General features: G+C 42.8%; 1 protein-coding gene across 1 annotated transcript in view; it reads left to right on the top strand.

The window, feature by feature from the left end:
• The first annotated feature begins 4,687 nt into the window (after nt 1-4,687).
• Nucleotides 4,688-18,634, top strand: part of fgf11b (fibroblast growth factor 11b) — a 36,291-nt gene continuing 22,344 nt past the window's right edge. Inside the window, exon 1 of the mRNA XM_070983005.1 lies at nt 4,688-5,730. Coding sequence (XP_070839106.1) covers nt 5,538-5,730 — 193 coding nt within the window. The 5' untranslated portion in view covers nt 4,688-5,537. The remainder of the gene's footprint in view (nt 5,731-18,634) is intronic.

Here is an 18,634-nt window from a genome sequence, read left to right as displayed (position 1 = left end):
TCTACGGCAGCAGCAGGCAGCTGTTTTCAGCAATAAAGTTCAAAAACCGACTGCACACTCCGCTCAGCACCTGACAGCAGACATACACAGTTAAATGCAGTGCGCTATGTTGTCAGTATACACACACTGACAATATGTTTTGTTTACACACGGAAATGATGACGGAAACTGGAAGGAAATATCATTCTGAACACAAACGAAACTTGTTTTAAGGCTAACAAAAAAATGACGAGCATTGTTATGCTAATGGGATGTCAATAAGTTGGGAATGGGGAGAAAAATACTATTATAAACTGAGCAACTGACTGATTTACTTTCCCAGCACAGCTGGACAACACAAAATGTGAAACAATAATGAATAGACTGAGTCCTGCATTCATTTAGAAAACCCAGCACGATTGGCACGGCTTAAAGGCAAAGCGTTTCAGACATGTATTGTGGTTAAAAAAGAAAAATTGCAGCAAGTGGAAATCAGGAGCAGTTGTATACAGGGAAAAGAACATGCATCTGTCTCACACACCGAGTAATTCTCACGATTAAAACCTAATTACCACAGACTGATCTGAACAGGGCCGAATAAAGAATGAAACTGAGGATGATATGTGCTACTCTAAGTTAATGAGTAACTCACCCATGGGTCATGGACATTGGAAATATTATTTCTGCATGCAAGAGGCAGGCCTCAGATTCCACACGGTGGCATAATGGAGGGGGATTAACGAAGAATACCTCCTGTCATCTGTGGACGGCGTGATGAGCTGAGAGGGGACTGAAGGAGAGAGACAGTGAGAAAGAGAGGAGGGAGAAAGAGACAGAACTAGGCCAATTGTTTTGACGTGTTTAACTCTTTGTGTGTGTGTTTGTGTGTGTTTACATAAACCTTTTAATTGTCAGACGTTTGTTTTTGTGTGTAAGGCTGACAGTAATGTTCATTTTCACGAATGATCAATCTCTTTCTCTTCTTAATAAAGTCATTGTGTGCTTGATTAATCAGGTTCATCTATTGTTTACTTGATTGTTTATTGAGTAAAAAAACAAACAACAGTGAGAAACTGCCATCACAATTTCGCGGAGTCCAAGGTGACCCTTTGAAACGGTTCATTTTGTCCACACAACAGTCAATAATATTTAATTAACTTTCAAATAAAATAAACAAACACTCATTTTGCTGAAAAATTGATGCATTATTACATTTTACATGATTAGATTATAGCGTAAACTGCAGAGATGAAGCTAGTTTTAACGACATATAGTGCTTCCCAGGCTTGGGATCATTCTGTCACGTTAGCGGGAGCAGTCGCTATTAGCGTCTGATATTGCTACTAATGGGTTTTACATTGGAGTTAGATGAAAGCTGGTGTGTTTCATACAGACGCTAACGGGCATCTTCTGTAACAGAAGCAGAGGGGCGTGACAAAACCTGGGAATGGCAGTGGTATGAACATCAAGAGGTCACAAGGTAAAAAGGTCCAGAACCACTGATTTAATCTTAAAGGACCCTAAAAACTTCCAGTCTTAAGTTTTCTGAAGTAACATTACATATTCATGTATCCTTGGGTATTATTTATTAAGGGTTCAACACCCAGCTAATCTGCTTCATCAGGACCATGTGCATGTGTTCTGACCTGATGCGACAGTGACGTGACATCACCTTTCACCCCAAATGCAAACCAGTGAGAATAGCACAAGCAAAAACGCATCATTTTGTGTTGACTTGGGACGCCATCGCTCAAAATAAGAAGCTGTTTAACGAGCTATGTTTGAAGCACTTCAATAGAAAAGGTGAAGTAATTAGTAACTATAGTCGTTAAATAAATGAAGTGGAGTAAAAGGCACAACATTTCCCTCTGAAATGTAGTGGAGTCGAAGTATGAAGTAGTATAAAGCACAAATACTCATGTAAAGTACAATGGAATAGACTGCACTTAAGTACAGTACTTGAGTAAAGGTTTTGGCTACTTTCAATCACTGGGATGCATAAAGAAACGCACTATCCCTCAAGCAATAAACCCACATATCCTAACTCTTACGTATAGTCATCTATTCATACCATCTAGTGAAGATTATAGTCTTTGTTAGGTAACATGGAATACACCAAAGCCTGGGAACCATTATACTGGGAAAAACATTTCAACATAGAGCACTTTCAAAGAGGATATGCTGTTAATACCCTCGGCTCCCATGGAAATTTCTACGCATGCAGGGATTGTGATATGGATTGTTTTTAGCAAAACATCTGCATTTAATCCCCTTTGGTGCATTATGCAGCAGATGAGAATTCATATATAGATATGTGACGGAATGGTTATTTGCTATTTTAAACTTTCTTAGTTTCATTTTAATTTATGCAGATTTTATTTTATGACACCAGGGCTGAGGTGGCCCGCACAGTAAATCCTAAAGGTGCGTTTAAGAACCTCAAATTATATTTAAGCAAAACAAAGGAGAAACATTTATATGGTAAGAAATTGGAAACTAACTAATGGCAGTAACATAATGGGTGTTTAGTAGTTAGATGGGTGTGTGTTCATATAGGCAATAGCTCTTGGAAAGACATGAAAAGTGGTTTTAGTCTTAATGAGTCCATTTAGTTTTTGGCATGAAATTTCATTATAATGATGGAAACACTTTTTAACCTTGAGACTGCCTAATGTCCCAAGAATCCCCACTTAGCTTTCTTTTGGTGTAACTTGGCATGTACTTTGGATTGGAGAAAGCAAAAAGGAGAACAACCTTTGGCAATGTGTGCAATGTGACGTCCATTAGGAGATTGATTCGTAACCCAGAGGAAGAAGACGAGTGCGTGGCTGAGGATGTTTTGGAGAATGCGGGGGGGGAAGGAACCATTAGAAAGGGAGAAAGATATCTTTCTGTTTCCTTGTCAATGCAAACTGTATTATCTCATCTGTGGTTCCCTGTCCTCCGGCCCCCGCTATGCCCTCGTCCCTCCGTGGAGACCAAACATCCGCTGTCACCTGTCAATCAAGCCCTGACAGGCGGTGACCTTGCATCGGCATTGTTAGAAACGATTTGAATCGACCTTGCATTTTCGAGATGCTTCCAGTGCTGGTTTCCCCGAGAAATTGGCCTGTAAAAGAGACGCCATGCCAAATAAAATTGGATTGATTGCCTCTTAGATAAGTTGATTTATTGGGTTCGAGTCCGAGGGGCCACACCAGAACTACTGGCTACTGGTTCATGATGCTCAGTGATGATACTTCTGAATGAGCTTTCCACATTATGGCCTGATTTATCGAGGTAATGTCTTTTTCCACTGAAGGAAAGCATGTTTCCTGCAGGAATCTAACAATGTATGCATGACCATAACATGAACATCCCCACGAGACAGGTGGACAAATGCCTGACGCCGAATTTCAGGTTACAGAAATCACTGTAAACGTCTGAATCGATATTCCAGAACTCCAAATATACTCTCTGTCTTAATTCCAGTCGTCTTTGTTTTGCAGAATGAAAGCGGTAAGCATAAACCTTGTTTTTGCTGCAACTCAACATTTCTCAAGATGAGAAATGCTTGACTGCAGGGCATTGTCGTTTACCACAAGCCGCTATTTTGTGCAAAAGTATGTCAGCGTGATTTGTGCTCTCGACTGATTCTTGTGGAAGTTTGTTTTGTCCTAAATCATTGGGAGAAATCTCTTCCGTCAGCCCTTGAAACTGTATCAAAATGAAAGCAGAACAAATGCATGAACATGTTCTACAACGTATGCGATTGTTTGTTGTTTTTGTCTGGGTATTTTGCAGGTGTGTGTGTGGGGGGGGGGGGCTGAGGGAGAGCAAGGGTGATATGAGTTTGCTCGTGTGTGTGTGTGTGTGTGTGTGTGTGTGTGTGTGTGTTGGCAGGGTTAGCTGTCAAACTCAATCTGTCCAAGCTCATGTTTCTCTGTCGGGGTTAGCGTAAGCCAGCAGTCAGATATGTCAGACACTAAATGCCAGTTTCAGGGAACAAAGTCACTTTATTTGATTCATTTTTCATCCCTCCGTTTCACATGTAGAGGGTGAAGGAAACAAATCACGGAGAGATTGTAGAGGTTACTAATGTATGAGCGGCTGACAGGGAGGGAGATGAAGAGGGGACACAATTATAGAGCAGGGAAGACTCCACTACAGAATATGCTGATGTGCTGTGTGTGTGTGCACAGATGCATGTGGCAGGAAGGTAACACATGGTGATGCTATTCCTCTCGAGGAGACAGAGAACTGTCACAATCTGCACCTTAAGCGCCCCCCCCCCCCCCCCCCCCCCCCCCCCCCCCCCCCCACACACACACACACACACACACACACACACACACACACACACCCACCTGGCACTGTGTTTCAGCAGGCGGTCAGAATGACTGAGGCTTTTTTAGGGCAGATATTGCTGTGAAATAACAAAATTGTAGCTTTTACGAGCAGTGATTTTGTCAAGTGGCTGGTGCCCGTCTCTCTCCCATATTTTCCCTCCCATTCCCATTCAAGCTCATTCTCACACATCACAGCCTCTACCCCCCCCCCCCCCCCGAGCCCCCCCTTCTGTCTCCCTCACTCTGTTTTGCTCTCCCTCTCTCTCATGAATGTCACCTCTACTGATGGTGGCTGCTGGAATTCACGCACACATACTCTCACAACCACTCGCTGACTTTGGATGGGAGGAGGAAGAGGAGGAGGAGGAGGAGGGGGAGGGGGAGGAGGAGGAGAGAGGGGGGGTTTGGTGAGGACTGTGGGAAAGGAGCGTGCCATCGGAAGCAGAAGAGGAATCTCTGTCTGTTTGTGTCCATGTCTCTGCTCTGTTCCCGGCTTCATTCCCGCGAAGACCGTCAGTGTCCCGCCTGCTGTTCCACCTCTGGATTTAAGTCGGCTGGATTACCGCTCGGACTCTCAGCTCATTATTCCATGCTGCCACATTTAAATGGGAGGCAAAGTTGGACCTCCGTGGACCGCACAAATGGTGACAAACTGTTTTTTTCTCACGCTTTTAAGAGCTTCCTAGCATTCAAAATGATTTCACTTTTCCTCAGTAAAAGTGTTTTTATATGTAAAATAAACTGAGCTCCTTGTCTTTGCTATTGTCTAGGTTACTTCTTTTGCAATCTAATCTTTTGAACTCGGCCACTGAGGCGCATTTGGATGTGAAAGATGAGTGGGGAAGAGGGGTAGAGATATGTCTCCGTCCTCACCTTTTTAAAAGTCAGCCAGTCTAACCTTGGCCTTTCTGTTATTTTTGAAACTGAAAATGTGACTGTGGCACTTTTTTTGTGGGCTCTATTAGTGTCAGATTTTTGTTTTCGGTCAGAGTGGAGGATTTACGTTGGACTGCAGGTGAAATTGAATCTCTTCCTGTTCTTTCCTCTCCAAGGGAACCCTCAAACTAAACTCTTCCCGGTTAACCCACTTAGACGCCCCGATCTCCCCTGTGGGGGCTTCTCTCAAACGTCCGTCCTACTCTAGTTTTTTTGAGCAAAGAAAAAGCCAAACCAGCAAAGGGGGTACAGGGAAGGAAGACACCCCCCTCCCAAAGGTGAGAGGGGGGGAAGATGGCAGCTCTCGCCAGCTCTCTCATTAGACAGAAACGGGCGGTCAAGGACGACCAAACCAACCGACCGGTAGCCAACAAGCGCAAGCCCTGTCCTAAGAGCAACAAGTCCTTGTGCCAGAAACAGATCCTGGTCCTGATCTCCAAAGTACGACTATGCGGGGGTCGAAAAGGTCGAAACGAGAAAAGACCGGGTGAGTCACTGCTATCGTTTTCATCTTTCTCTGCTTGTTCCTTTTCTCGCTGGTACGTCAGGATGTTTGGCTGGAAGTGAACGCCGAGCAAATGTATGTTTTCATTTTTTGAAATGACTGAAAATGACGCAAATAGGCACAATTAATAAAATGCTAAATTAAATCAATTTCTCTACTCAAATCAATTTGAACAGGAGTCTGCTGACATTTATTGAATCCATCCAAAAGCTGCTTTTTAATATGATTCAGTTTTCTTTCCTCTGCATTTCAAACTACAGATCACCATTTGCATCGAAACACCTTTCCATTCAGAACAAGTAATCACTTACAAACCATCTGTTTGTCAAAGATTCGCAGTTATCAACTTACCATCTGCTAACGTCAATAGTTCTCCATTAGCAGGTTTTCAGGGCAGCCACCTCTGGCAGCTTCACTAGTCTGATACATTGACCAATGGTAGCTGCTGCACTCAGCTCTGCAAAATCAAAATAAGACAAGTTGGTGAATAACTCAGCCGAAATGACTTTCCATACTCCTATTGGAGCTTTTGCGTTCCCAGACATATAATTATGCAGAAACCTGCAGGAACAATAAATGGTGAAATTAGGGAAAAACCATCAGCGGCTTTGCACGTCTGCAGATTGTGGAATTCAATGCAAACACATTAAACACACAACTGCACCACAAAGAGTTCCTGAACCGTTAACGGATGCACGAACGACTCAAACCTACCGTCAGACTGACTAGTTTGTGTAGAAATTTCTGCTTTAAGTGAATTTATGCAGCATCCAATGAGAGACACACATCCACTTCTATGACAAGCAATCAAAGGTGGACTGTCCTCTGTCACAGTGTCACATCAGCCTCATGTATGCCAACACTTCATTGTTAAATCTCACTGTCTTGACACCCACACCTTCAACACAACCACATCGGTGTAAGAAATTTCCTGTGCTGGGAAACTCTGTCAGCTCCTCTGATGTGCTTTCTCTTTGAAAGCACAACTTCAACGCCGAGGCTCTGAATGGAGAATTATGTGATGTGTTGCCAACACGACCTACTCTCTCACCAACGTGCGACTTGCCAGTGGAAAAGAAAAATGTGCTACAACACAAATTAGCACATTTAAAAGTATCCAATCTCCTTGATGTTGTGCTTGCGGGTGCAGTGTGCGTGTTGTTCCATTCTTGTTGCGTACTCCTGTTCATGAATTATACAATGTGTTGCTATGTTTAACATTTAATGGAAAGCGAGCTTTTTTTTTGTTTAATTTCTTAATGAGGAAACCCCTGTGTACCTTCTCCACAATAGTTTTTTTTTTTCCTAAAAGCACTATTGCATTAAGTCAAGAGAGAGAAAAACGTAATTTCCTCATTTATTTGTGCAGTATCTTCTCTGTTGGTGTGACTGATAGACTGCTGAATTATTTAATTCATGACTGAGAAATGTTTTGCCTTATACATGCACAATTAGTAGGTGTAGTATGCTTCAGTTAAATTATGCATATTACAGAATTATAGCTGAACCAACATCCTTCATAAAGAGGCCACATACTGTACAGTAGGTTCACGGCTGATTGGGGGAAGAAACGGTGAATTTAGAGCGTCGCGTGAATTCCTGTCAACATGAGGATGACGAGCGATGAGCGGGGCTTTCTGCTTGATGACGACTTTCATTTCTTTCTGCAGCGCTCTGTTCACGTGCCTACTATGCTTCAAACAGCATTGTGATTCCAAAACTTTGAAGTCCACAACATGGCCAAAGGACTGATGTGCTGCAGATAAGATACTGTACTGTCGTTATTGTGAAAACTGCAGAAAGCTTCAAATTCAAATCAGCTGAAATTTGCCTGGAGATTAAATAATCTTGTTTATTCAAAGGCATCTGTGGTATTGTTGGGCAGTAGACTTGTTGGTACTGACACAATACATTTAAGTCCTTCTGTTCTTAAAGATGAACAGCGTCTGCCTGATTACCTCTCCGGCCAATGACATGTCACCTGAATCCTCTATGGTAATGTCTATGATGCCAACACAACACCTGAATTTTCAGACTTAGTAAATGTGACATACAAATGATTTCATACATTAATAATACATTTTTATTGCTCAGAGAAAGTCTGCTGAAAGCATCATCTTAAATCTGTTCCGCGCAGTCTGGACAATCCCTGTTTAGTCATGAAACTGGCTGTCAGTGGTTTACATAACAATACCAGATGTTTGCCTGGTGTGACGATGGCAAAGGGACTGATTGTGTACATAGAGTGATAAGGCTCATGCTCACATACACCATTATGGTTTCATGAGCATAGAATCAGAAGTGTGTTGGTTTGTTCTCAGATGAGCCATGAGGCTGTGTGTGACGTGTTTATCATAATACTGAGCAGTGAACACTGGGGTTCTACTGTTTAAAAGTACTAGCTTAGGCGCTGGCTAGCTTTAGTTAACATTTTATGTATTCTTATGAAAACTAAGGTGGAGGTTGACAAAAAATGTATTAAATTAATTAACAGATAATGACCGTTACGGTTTGTAAAGATTTAGATTAGAGATTATGCTTCCACATTTATGTAACTCATTTATGTTCAGTGAGAGGTGCATGTGTCATTTGCTCAAGTTAATACCTTGTTACCAGGAAATACACGTCTACATTTTCTCCACGCAGCGCAGCCATCACAGGACTGTGGAGATGCTGTAGATTCTCTTCTAGCCGTTTCATTTTGAGAGGAGACTTTTTGTCAGCTGTCATATTAGCATCACATCCGCACACATAAGCTATATTTACAGCTGCCATAAAGCAATGGGCTACAGAAGTGATGGGGACGGACATAAACCCTGCTGCTGGTTGGAACCATGACAAACCACAGAATCTGCCTGATTTTACCTGCCTCTCTCTTCTTCATCCTCCTCCTCTGGCTGGCCTGTGCACCCCCCCTCCTATTCAAGAAACCTCTTCAAGTTGTGGCCTGACTGATGAAAAAACTCTCCCACTGTCAGTGATCTGCAGTGCTGCCCTCTTTCAGATCAATTCAGCTCATTAATGTACAGCAATTAATCAATAATCACCCTCTTAGTTTGTTCAAGGTGGAATCTGACTTGAAAAGGGAGGGATATCGAGCGGCTTGCCCCCGTGTATCACCTTTAGTACCTTTCGTTAAGATAGATCAAATGAGCACACAATCTATGCACAAACACATGTGTGTGGAAATAAAAAAAAAAAAAAAGAACACTCATCAGACATTAATAACCAAAATTAGCCTGAAAGCCATCTGGACTTTAGGAGAAGAGAAATGTCTACCAGTAATACCATAAAAATACAAATATGCATTCAAAATAGCAGCACTATTAGCTGAGTCATGACAAAATAATGCATGCTAACAGAGTGCAGAACTAGACATCTTGTAGCAGTGAGTGGGCTGTTTGGCATGGAGGCACACTGTAGTATGTTGTAGGAGTAAGCATCCGAAGGTCCACTCCACAGTCGGGACGCAAATGTAGGCCCCGGCTGGCGAGGAGCAGACCAGGCTACAAGGAGAGATCCAGCAGAGGATAGCATTAAGCTGACCCCAAGAGATCAGGGCGGCAAACTCGCTTACTCAACAACACCTGATCAGACGATGCAGTGTTAGGTAGCTTCTCATCAGAACTTTACTGACTGTGACAGGGGTCAGAGAGAGAGACAGAGAGAGAGAGGAAGAGGCAGGAGGGAGGGAGCGTCTGTGGAGGTAAACAGAGAGTTTAAAGAGAAAAGCAACGCTAATACTGATGCTGGAGAAAATTGTATGAAATGGTGGAGGTGTGTGTCAATGACGGGGGTGGACACAGATAAAGAGGTAATCAAAAACACGGGAAGAGAAGTGAGGAGAGATGGCAGTGGAGATTAAAGGGAAGGTGGGTGGGACTGGGATGAGCTGTGGATCAGCCTGTCGTAGCGGCAGCACGTGGAGAAGAACATGAGATGGGAAACCATGGGGCTGGATATTAACTGTCACAGCTTCCTTCAGACATGAAGCTCCGCTCTTGTTTAATAATCTGTCTAGAAAGTAGGTTGTTTTTAATTGAGAGCTGAGCATTTTTCGTCTATTTAATGAATGTTGCAGGTGTTTTACTTAAAGTTGGGTGGGCGGGTCATGTCCGTGAGTGGTGTGCTGCTTAAAAATAGAAGCCCCGTCTGCTGGAAAAAATGACTGTATGCTGCTTATTTGTTATGCTTGATTTGTTTTGGTGTTTTTTTTTTTGAGCATAGGAAGTGCTGTGTTTTCATACAACACACAGGTGGTTAGGAGAGGTGAAGGAGGTTGTGTTCACATCCTGACTCCCATGTCTGGTTAAAGGCCCTCAAATGGGCTAATGGGCTCCTTCATGAAAAGACAATTTTCTGCTTAAGTTGGGACAGTTTGGTTACTTCACATATTTGTGTTTCTGTTTGAACACTACTTACTTCCTATCATGATTTACCAAAATTTTGATCAAAATCTGATGACAGTCAGTGAGTTGCTGCTCATGTTGCCAGGCAGGTCTGGTCAAACCACTTCCACAGATTCCATGATCCAAGATCAGGCCAAGATCTTTCCTTAAAGTCATATTATACCAGAATTTGTATTTTTTTTATGACTTGGCGTCCTGATATTTTCAGAGTGAAATTCACTTTTACACCACTGTAAACTGTAAATCCAAATTGTGCTTTGACCCATTGGCCATGAGAGAGATCACTACAGCTAATGGCGAGAACTTTGATCTCACCAACTAAAAGCCAATATAGGATTCACCTTTGCCCAGCCTCCTGCTCAGTCACTCTCTCTTTTTCTCTTCTTGGCAATCAAGGCTCTTGTAAAAATACAACACCAAAGCACGTTTCTTAATGAAAAACAGGGTTCTGTAAAAAAAACATCTTTGTACGTCTCAAAGTGAGGTATTGGAAAAGTACCTCTTTTGTATCAGAAACTAGGTCATCGTCAAAGTGCTCATATTGAAAATGTTCAAACAATATCCAGCCCTAATCAAAATTTGAGAGATTTCCAAACAAAAACAGCTTTCTGTTTGTCTGCATCTACACAAAGCAAACAAAAGATTAGCGGTTGGTTGCTATTGAGGTCATCCGATTTCTGGGGATTTTCAGCTTTGAACAACCCTTATTTCATCAGAGGATCTTAAATATCTACTCCAAAATGCTGTCAAATGAAGAGGACGGGGATGCAGATGCGTAGAGGTCGGTGATCTGTTCCTCCCCTAAAATTTTGCCCAAGATGTACACATCAGATTAAGACACAATGAAACAAGACAATTTTGAGTTCCAATTTTTCCTTCTTACATAAAGTAAAAACCCTTCAGAGATTAAGGGATGGATTAATTCTAATTTTGAAGGCTTATCTAACTTTATGTCTCTGGGTTGCAGGCACTCTTTACACACTCTGCAAATAAAGTCAATGGACATGAGGGGATCAAGGGAGATCAGTGACTTTTTCCATGAGTATTATTGCAGTTAGTGTTCAGAGTTGGCTTGTGAAAAAATGCTGAGCTGTAGAGAGGCGGTTGACAATGGCCTTAAGTCTTATTCAGAATGAGGCGGTGGAATGATGTGTGCACGAAGAAAGAGCACCCTTTTGTTTGCCGTCGTCCTGAAGATGCCACCTTCACCTCCCACACATACCTGCTAAATTGAATGTGTGGGTGCTTTGATTAAAGCGGACGAGGACAGACTGAACTTGCCTCTAACAGGAGAAAGACAGTGAGGATGGAGGACAGCTATAGAGGTAATGATGAGAAGACAAGGAGATGGAGAGGAAGAGAGAATGTGAGAGGAAGAGGGGCTGAGCTGTACGACAAGAGAACCAGGAAGTACTCTGATAAGATACCAGGATATGTCTGTGTGGACACGTGCAGACAGTATGTGCAGGAAGAAGTTCCTATGAACACCCAATGCATGCAATACATTCATTTGTTCAAGTATGCTAATGTTCCTACTCCCATGTCTGTACCTTTCTGTGTAGCTGTGCGAGTATCGAAACTGTGTCAGCTAAACTTAATCTCAAACAATGCTTTGCTGAAATCTACAATGGATTCCCTCCCATGCCAAGCTGCTCTTAGGCGTCTCGTGGTTTTCTTCTTCTGTGTGGGGAAAGCACGCCGTGGAAGGACAATATCAAAGTGTTTCAGCAAGCAAATCGATGCACGTCCAAATTTGTATTCCTTTGTTGTCCATCACTGTGCTGTTTAGCTTAGCCGTTTGTTTACCCGTGTGATCATCACATGATCTGACAGAGATCGGAACCCCTGTGGGAGTGCAGAGGAATGTTTGTGTTTGTTTGTTCTGCATATATTAAAGTGTCTCTTTGTGTCCTTGCTGGAGGGTCCGTGGGAAAAAGGATAGGTGAGGTGGTTGGGGAGCTGTTAGGCTCAGCGGTCTTGCTCTCAGTCTTTCTACGCTGTTCATGTGAAAGCACGGCTGAGTGATTGAGGAGATTCTATTCAAAATAAGACTGTGTGCTTTAATGTTACTGATGAAGCCGTGAGGCCGCTGTATGCCGCCACGCCACATCACAACCAAATCTACGCTGGGCATGTTGTTAACCATTACTGATACGTTCCTGTCATAATGCTAATGAAGCACATATGTGAATATTGAACGTGTGTCAGGGAAGCACCGTGAGTCCCATTAGCTTGTGCTCGTGTTTGACATGCTCTTGTCAGCACCATTAATAAGCAGCAATAACTCTGTCTCACTCATGTGAACGGCTGCCAATGTCACAGGAAATGATTTATGAGGCCTTGAATTTTAAATTAAGAGGCCATTGTTGGAGTTGCAGGTGATGTGATACACCTCATTCATTTCTATTCCTTCTCTAACCTCGCCCTCATCCTGCTATCCCTCTTCTCCCTCCTCTACAAAATCCTTTTTCAGCCTGTCTTCCCCTATCTCCTGTCCCTACCTCTCACACTTGTCACAGTCTGTATCTTTGTGTTGCTCTATCACTCCATCACTGCCCTTTTCTCTTGCTATCTTCCCCTCTTTTATTTCTGGACAAATGTAAAGCATTCCTCAGTCTCGCCTCCATGTTGTTAACTAGCGTTCACGACTTCATTCCTCCCTTGCTCCTCTCCTTCTCTCCCCCTCTATATCTTCCCACAAGGTTGATAATTACTAGCAGCACTGTCGAGCTCATGGCCCAGTTTAGAAAAGGAAAAAAAAGGAGGAACCATGTTCTCCTTTTATTAGAAGCGGAATCAAATGCTACACAAGAGACAGACTCCCTCGCTCTTGCATATGTGCAGAGCGCATGCACACAAGCGTGCGTATGCATGCTTGCAAACATACATGAGTGTACGCATGCATGCATACATGAAGAGCGAGCAGGAGAGGTGTGGAGAGGCAGCTGATAGTGAAAGACAGCGTGATGAGAAGGGAGGGGAGAGTCAGGGAGTCCTGAAAATATAAGCCAAGGAAAACCCCTGTTGTTTGGTTCGGTCAGAGCAGAAGAAGAAATGCCCTTGGCTGCTCAGTCATGCAGGCCCCCAGTAATTACCTCCACCCTTATCAAGAGGAGCTGGGCTAGAGGGAGATCAGTAAGTGGCATACTGAGCTCAAATCAAGCCAGATAAATACATTAGTGTAATGATAACCAACACTGAGCCATACACTACACTGATTAGCGATAAACCTCAACAACTGCTTATTTTTCGGAGCAATTACATTACAGCGAAGGGTTTAAGTGTCCTTGATGGCAGCCGTGATGCATGAAGTGATTACCTTGGGTTCTTATGTGCGCTGACCTCATTTATACAGACACACACATAATTGCAGTGTGAATGGCTGTACTATAACAGTCGGCTCCAGTCTCCCCCAGGTGATTTTCAAAGTGATTATCAGTGCTGAATGTAAACTGATGAGGGCATCCCCTGTGTGGAGGCACAGGTTACTGCTTGGATTAGAGGCGGACCCAATTTAATAAACAAAATGCTCTTATGACTGTGATCTCTCCTGCTTTTTACAAAAGTTGCACTTGTTAATCCGTTTACCTCTGTCTGTAAATTGCAAATGAACTATTTCTCCACAACATAACAGAAGCAGAAGGAAATGTCTCTGGAAATGCATCAGACTTATCAACCATGTGACTAGTGAGCACACTCTGAAATGCACTTCTTGTCACTTAAACATACAATGCCTGCAATAAGATGTTAATAAACAAGCAATTTGTAGCAATTTGTCTGACATACAGTGTGCATACTGTATATTTTAAAGCCATGTCCCTGAAGGCACCGTCTCTACACGCGAGCGTTTCCGCTTGTCTACTGCACTTCATATATCTGTTCATGTGTGGAGAGGTCACTTGGAAACGGGCCTACTGATGAGTCAACATGTTGTCGGGTACGCTGACAACACCTGTGCGTTGATGTACATAAACAGACAGGGAGCACTCTTTGACCCACACTCCACTGACCTGGATAAGCGAATGTTTTCTGTCACTCAGGCCCACACGTGTCCCAGGAGTGATGAATGTAGTCACACATACACACACACACACACACACACACACACACACACACACACACACACACACACACACACACACACACACACACACACACACACACACACACACACACACACACACACATACACCCTCTCCACGGGAAATACCCAGGACAGTCGAGGCTGCAGGTTGTGTTTCTGGCAGAGTTAGTGGAAGTTTCGAGGCAATTGTGGGTGTGCTCACCCTGAAAGATAACATGGAGTCCCTGCTGTTCTTTTAACAACAGAACGGGGGATGTGCCTCACAGGAGACGTCCACACCTGATAGGATACATACTGTAGGATTTAATCAGGATTATGAGCAGTCTCGATTGGCTCAAGAGTAAGTGCTGATCCATTTGCTGTATGGTTAATCACAGAAAACCTGAGAAGACAGAAACCTGCATGATTTGGGAATCTAAGGCTGTTCATTTGAGCTGAAGTTTAAAATCCCATCACACACCCTGAAAAGAACAAGTTCAATTTAATTTAAAAGCACCAAAGTATTGTCACCTAAATCTACTTAAAGTATCAAAAGTCAATCTAGTAAATGGAAAAATGGCCCGTGAGACTGATATATTACCATATGCGACATTATTAGATTGTTAATACTGATGCAACAATCAGCATTTTACTGTTGTAACTGGGTGAGGTTGAGCTAGTTTTAACTGCTCTGCGTACAGTTCAGTAGGTTAAGCCACTGATTCCCAAGCGAGGAGCTGGGCCCCTGAAAAGCTCAAAAGATAAATGTCAGTGGCGGTCAGATGATTAATGTGGTATGAAAGAAGGAAAAATAAAGTTCTGCTACACAAACTTGCAGTCATTTTTTGGACATTCCTCTAATCTTTGCTTTGGTTGTAAAATTATAGAGTTTGTAGTCAAGGTACAAGGTACAAATAGAGTTATTTGTTGCTAGTATAGTTAGAGGTATTTAAATTGAACTAAAACTCATGGGCATCTAAAATCTGACAAAGAGGCCTGACAAGACAGAGCTTTTTGTAAATTTTGCTGAAAACTACAGGGGGGCATGAGCTCTTCTTGGCTTCTGAGGGGGGCATCACAGAAAAACTTTGATAACCACTGGGTTGTGGTCTTCTAAAACTATTATTGCTTTTGGCTCCCTGCCATATAAAATATGCTCTTGCTGTTTGAATACAAGCATGCCCTAACATACCCAAATCACTAAACATGACCTTTGAGTCAGTAGCTTTGCGAGTTATCATCTCCTCTGTTTACCCCTGTGGAGCAGCAGAGACTGCATGTGCACACCATGCATCCTCGTGATACACAGGCTTTTTGCTCATGTAAACAACTCTGTGTGCTTTGCTAATCCAACCAGAGGTAGACTGCTGTCACAGTGTGTCACTATCTGTCAGCGTGCTTCTCCAGGGCTTATGAAGGAGAAAGAAAGTTGGCTTGCCTGGTAACGTGCGCTTGCTCTTGTGTGGCTTGGACACAAACCATTGAGTTTAGAGAGGCACTCCAGCGGTTTTACACATACAGTTGGGTTCAGTCGTCACGCGGAGGAATACTCAGCCTGCGAACACACTGTGGAACGTCTTCTGTGGCTCTGGAGGGGGCTTTCTGAAGTCGGAAAAAATAACCTTGATGACGTCATGTAATAATATTGTATAATATGATATTTTTGACATAAATGGAAAGCATTGTTAATAATTTTACAGGAATTATTGTCAAAGTGAGAAAAGGCTACACATTTTGTGAAGAAGGAGAGAAGATCCAGGTACAAACAGCTCTTCAGCGCTGGCTCTTGTTTATAGAACAGATCCTCCGACCTTTAACACAGATGTGTGTTTTCGTTGTGTGATGTGCTCCATTTTACTTTGTAATTTGATGAAAGGTGCACAGTACTTAGGAGACAATGTGACATGTTTGTTGAAGCCTTGATATATTCACTCTCAATGCCAATGTACTGCAACACATGGCAGAAAAACTGTGTGTGTGTGTGTGTGTGTGCGCGTGTGCACGCATTATGCAGGCACAGATGCTGTCAAGACAGCGAGAGGGAAGCAGTTTGCAGAATACGCATGGGGATGTAGTGCATCTCTGCTATTTGATGACACTGAGTCGAGTCAGTGTTATGATTATGCACAGTTTTGTTCATTTGCATGTTGTTAAAAGCTTTGTAGCTGCGCTGAACTATTACAGCCAAAGAGCTTCAGTATGTTACAGCAGATAAAAGCATACATGTGGAGAAATGCAAAACACAACTTAGTGCTAAACCTTTTAGTTACTGTATTACATGTAGTCACTTCATCACTATCTATTGATCCTGATCCCATTTTATAGTGTTTATTTTTTCCTGAGAACTTCATGCAACAAACACTATAAAATTGGACCAGCATTAACTGATGGTGTCATAAAATAACTATATGTAAGGCCCCATATACAAACTCAAAAAAGTGAGTTTAGTGTGAATCTCGCTCTTTAAAAATGTCAATATTTCAATCTTACAGGTATTTCTGGTATAAAATCATGATTCTGTGGATCCGGTTCAATAAACAAAATCAAGAATGACTTGTCTTTATTAAATCAGTCACACAGTAGAAAGTTTGAGATGTCACCATCAAGTAATTCAAGTCAAGAAAGTTCAGATTAAATGCACTATTGTTTGCACGGATTGTACTAACAACTTATGCTCTTTTCAACAACTTCATAATTGAGCCTCAATAGTAAAGCATGAGTGTGCGCCCTTTATGTCCAGATTACCGGAATAATACTGTGTAATGACAGCATGCTGACTTCTAAAGCACCACAGTTTAACGGTAACACGAGTACGCCAGAGCTGTTTTGGGCTTTATCATCTCAGAATCTCAGCTCTCGGTTCTTTGCAGTTTTTGCTGGAAGCATGCTTTCATTACACTGGATCACAATTTATTGTGTGCTGCAATGAAGGTTTTGAAGTTAGAGCCAGCTCCTCTAAGTGAAACATTAGTTTTAGTGCCCCTGACGCCAGGCATGGGAGTTTTGATTGCAGCCATATTGCACAAGCTGTCTATTGAATTTCTGCCTAAATGTGCTTTTTCTCGAGCACATATAGCCGTCACTCTTAATGAAACGACAGTGTCATCTCATTCACTCTGTTCCCTTGCCGTCCCTGTGCTCACTGCTCTCCTCCCTGATCCTCCCATTTCTCTTTCTTTCTCTCTCTCTTTCTCATCTCTCTATTTTGCATCTGTGGGGACAAGTAATGAACAGCTTCCCTACTCTGATTGGATGATGTATGAAATCATTAGGTGGGATGAAAGCGCACATAACTCAAAGGGTATGAAATGGAAAAAAAGAGAGAAAGAAGAATAAAGTGCAGCAGTGGAGACACTGAAATGTTTTGACAAGCAGCTTTGAAAGAGAGAGGACGGGGAGTGCTGCAAATGCTCGCATGTAACAATGGGAGTAGGTCACAGTTTCACTGATGCCTCAACCCTGGCACACTTCCTTTGGGAAATTGTCATACAGATCTCATCCCTGCATCTTCTGCCACTCTCTTGCTCCCTGTGCTAGTCTGAAGAAGACAGGAAGATTGCGCAGTGCCCTAGGTCCCTCCCTGGGAAGTGTGTGTGAGGGCATGGGCGAAGTATAGCAGAGGGGGAAGTCCCAGACGGCCCTCAGTCCTCCAGAGGCTCCGTCATGAACTGCTCTGTCATCCATGTTTCATCTCCCTTGTTAAAGCTGCGCCAAAGGAGATTGGTCCGCTCACTGACCAGACTAAATGACTGAGCTTTAAGCTAAGTCAGGGGACCTGCAGAGCTCTCCCTGCTCGTTGCAGTAGCCTGGCCGAGGCAGCAAGGTGCTGAGAGTCAGGAGACGACTTAGATTTCCACAACACAGAGAGTGATTTGTGTAATTGAGGGGAGCGCTGGTGATGTCTGAGAGCTGCTGCGAATATTCTGTCTGTTTCTTAAATGAACGCAAAGTAGGCTGCAGGGACTCCGCTCATGAAACATTCAACCTCTCTCTTCACCCTTCATCCTCTCCTGCGCCACCCAGCCCTCTTGATTATGTATCATTTATTTAGCGGGAGACAGACTCTCACTTGACTTCATCCTCTGGTGGACCCGGCTCTTGCTAAAAATAACACTGGTCGCAAGACAGTGGACTGATGCCTGAGCTTAAGTTCTAAAGGCCTTTTATCCATCAGTTCGTTGAATTTCTGGCTGCTACATAATTTCAGAGTCATTGCATGAGATACATCCCTTGTGTTTGGTGAATTAGACCAGGATTGTACCTTGAGCAATTCACTAATTAACTAAGAAATTGTTATTGAATACTGAAAGCAGAAACTCTCTTGTTTTGTGCTGGATATTTTTATGGGTTTTCTCCTCCAGAGAGCAAATCTCTCACTTCTAATAAGAAACACGCAGCACAAATGGCTGCATTC

Source organism: Chaetodon trifascialis, chromosome 16, assembly GCF_039877785.1.
Source record: "Chaetodon trifascialis isolate fChaTrf1 chromosome 16, fChaTrf1.hap1, whole genome shotgun sequence".
Classification (NCBI taxonomy): domain Eukaryota; kingdom Metazoa; phylum Chordata; class Actinopteri; order Chaetodontiformes; family Chaetodontidae; genus Chaetodon; species Chaetodon trifascialis.
The sequence above is the reverse complement of the archived record's forward strand: the minus strand, read 5'-3'. Positions and strand labels throughout refer to the sequence as shown.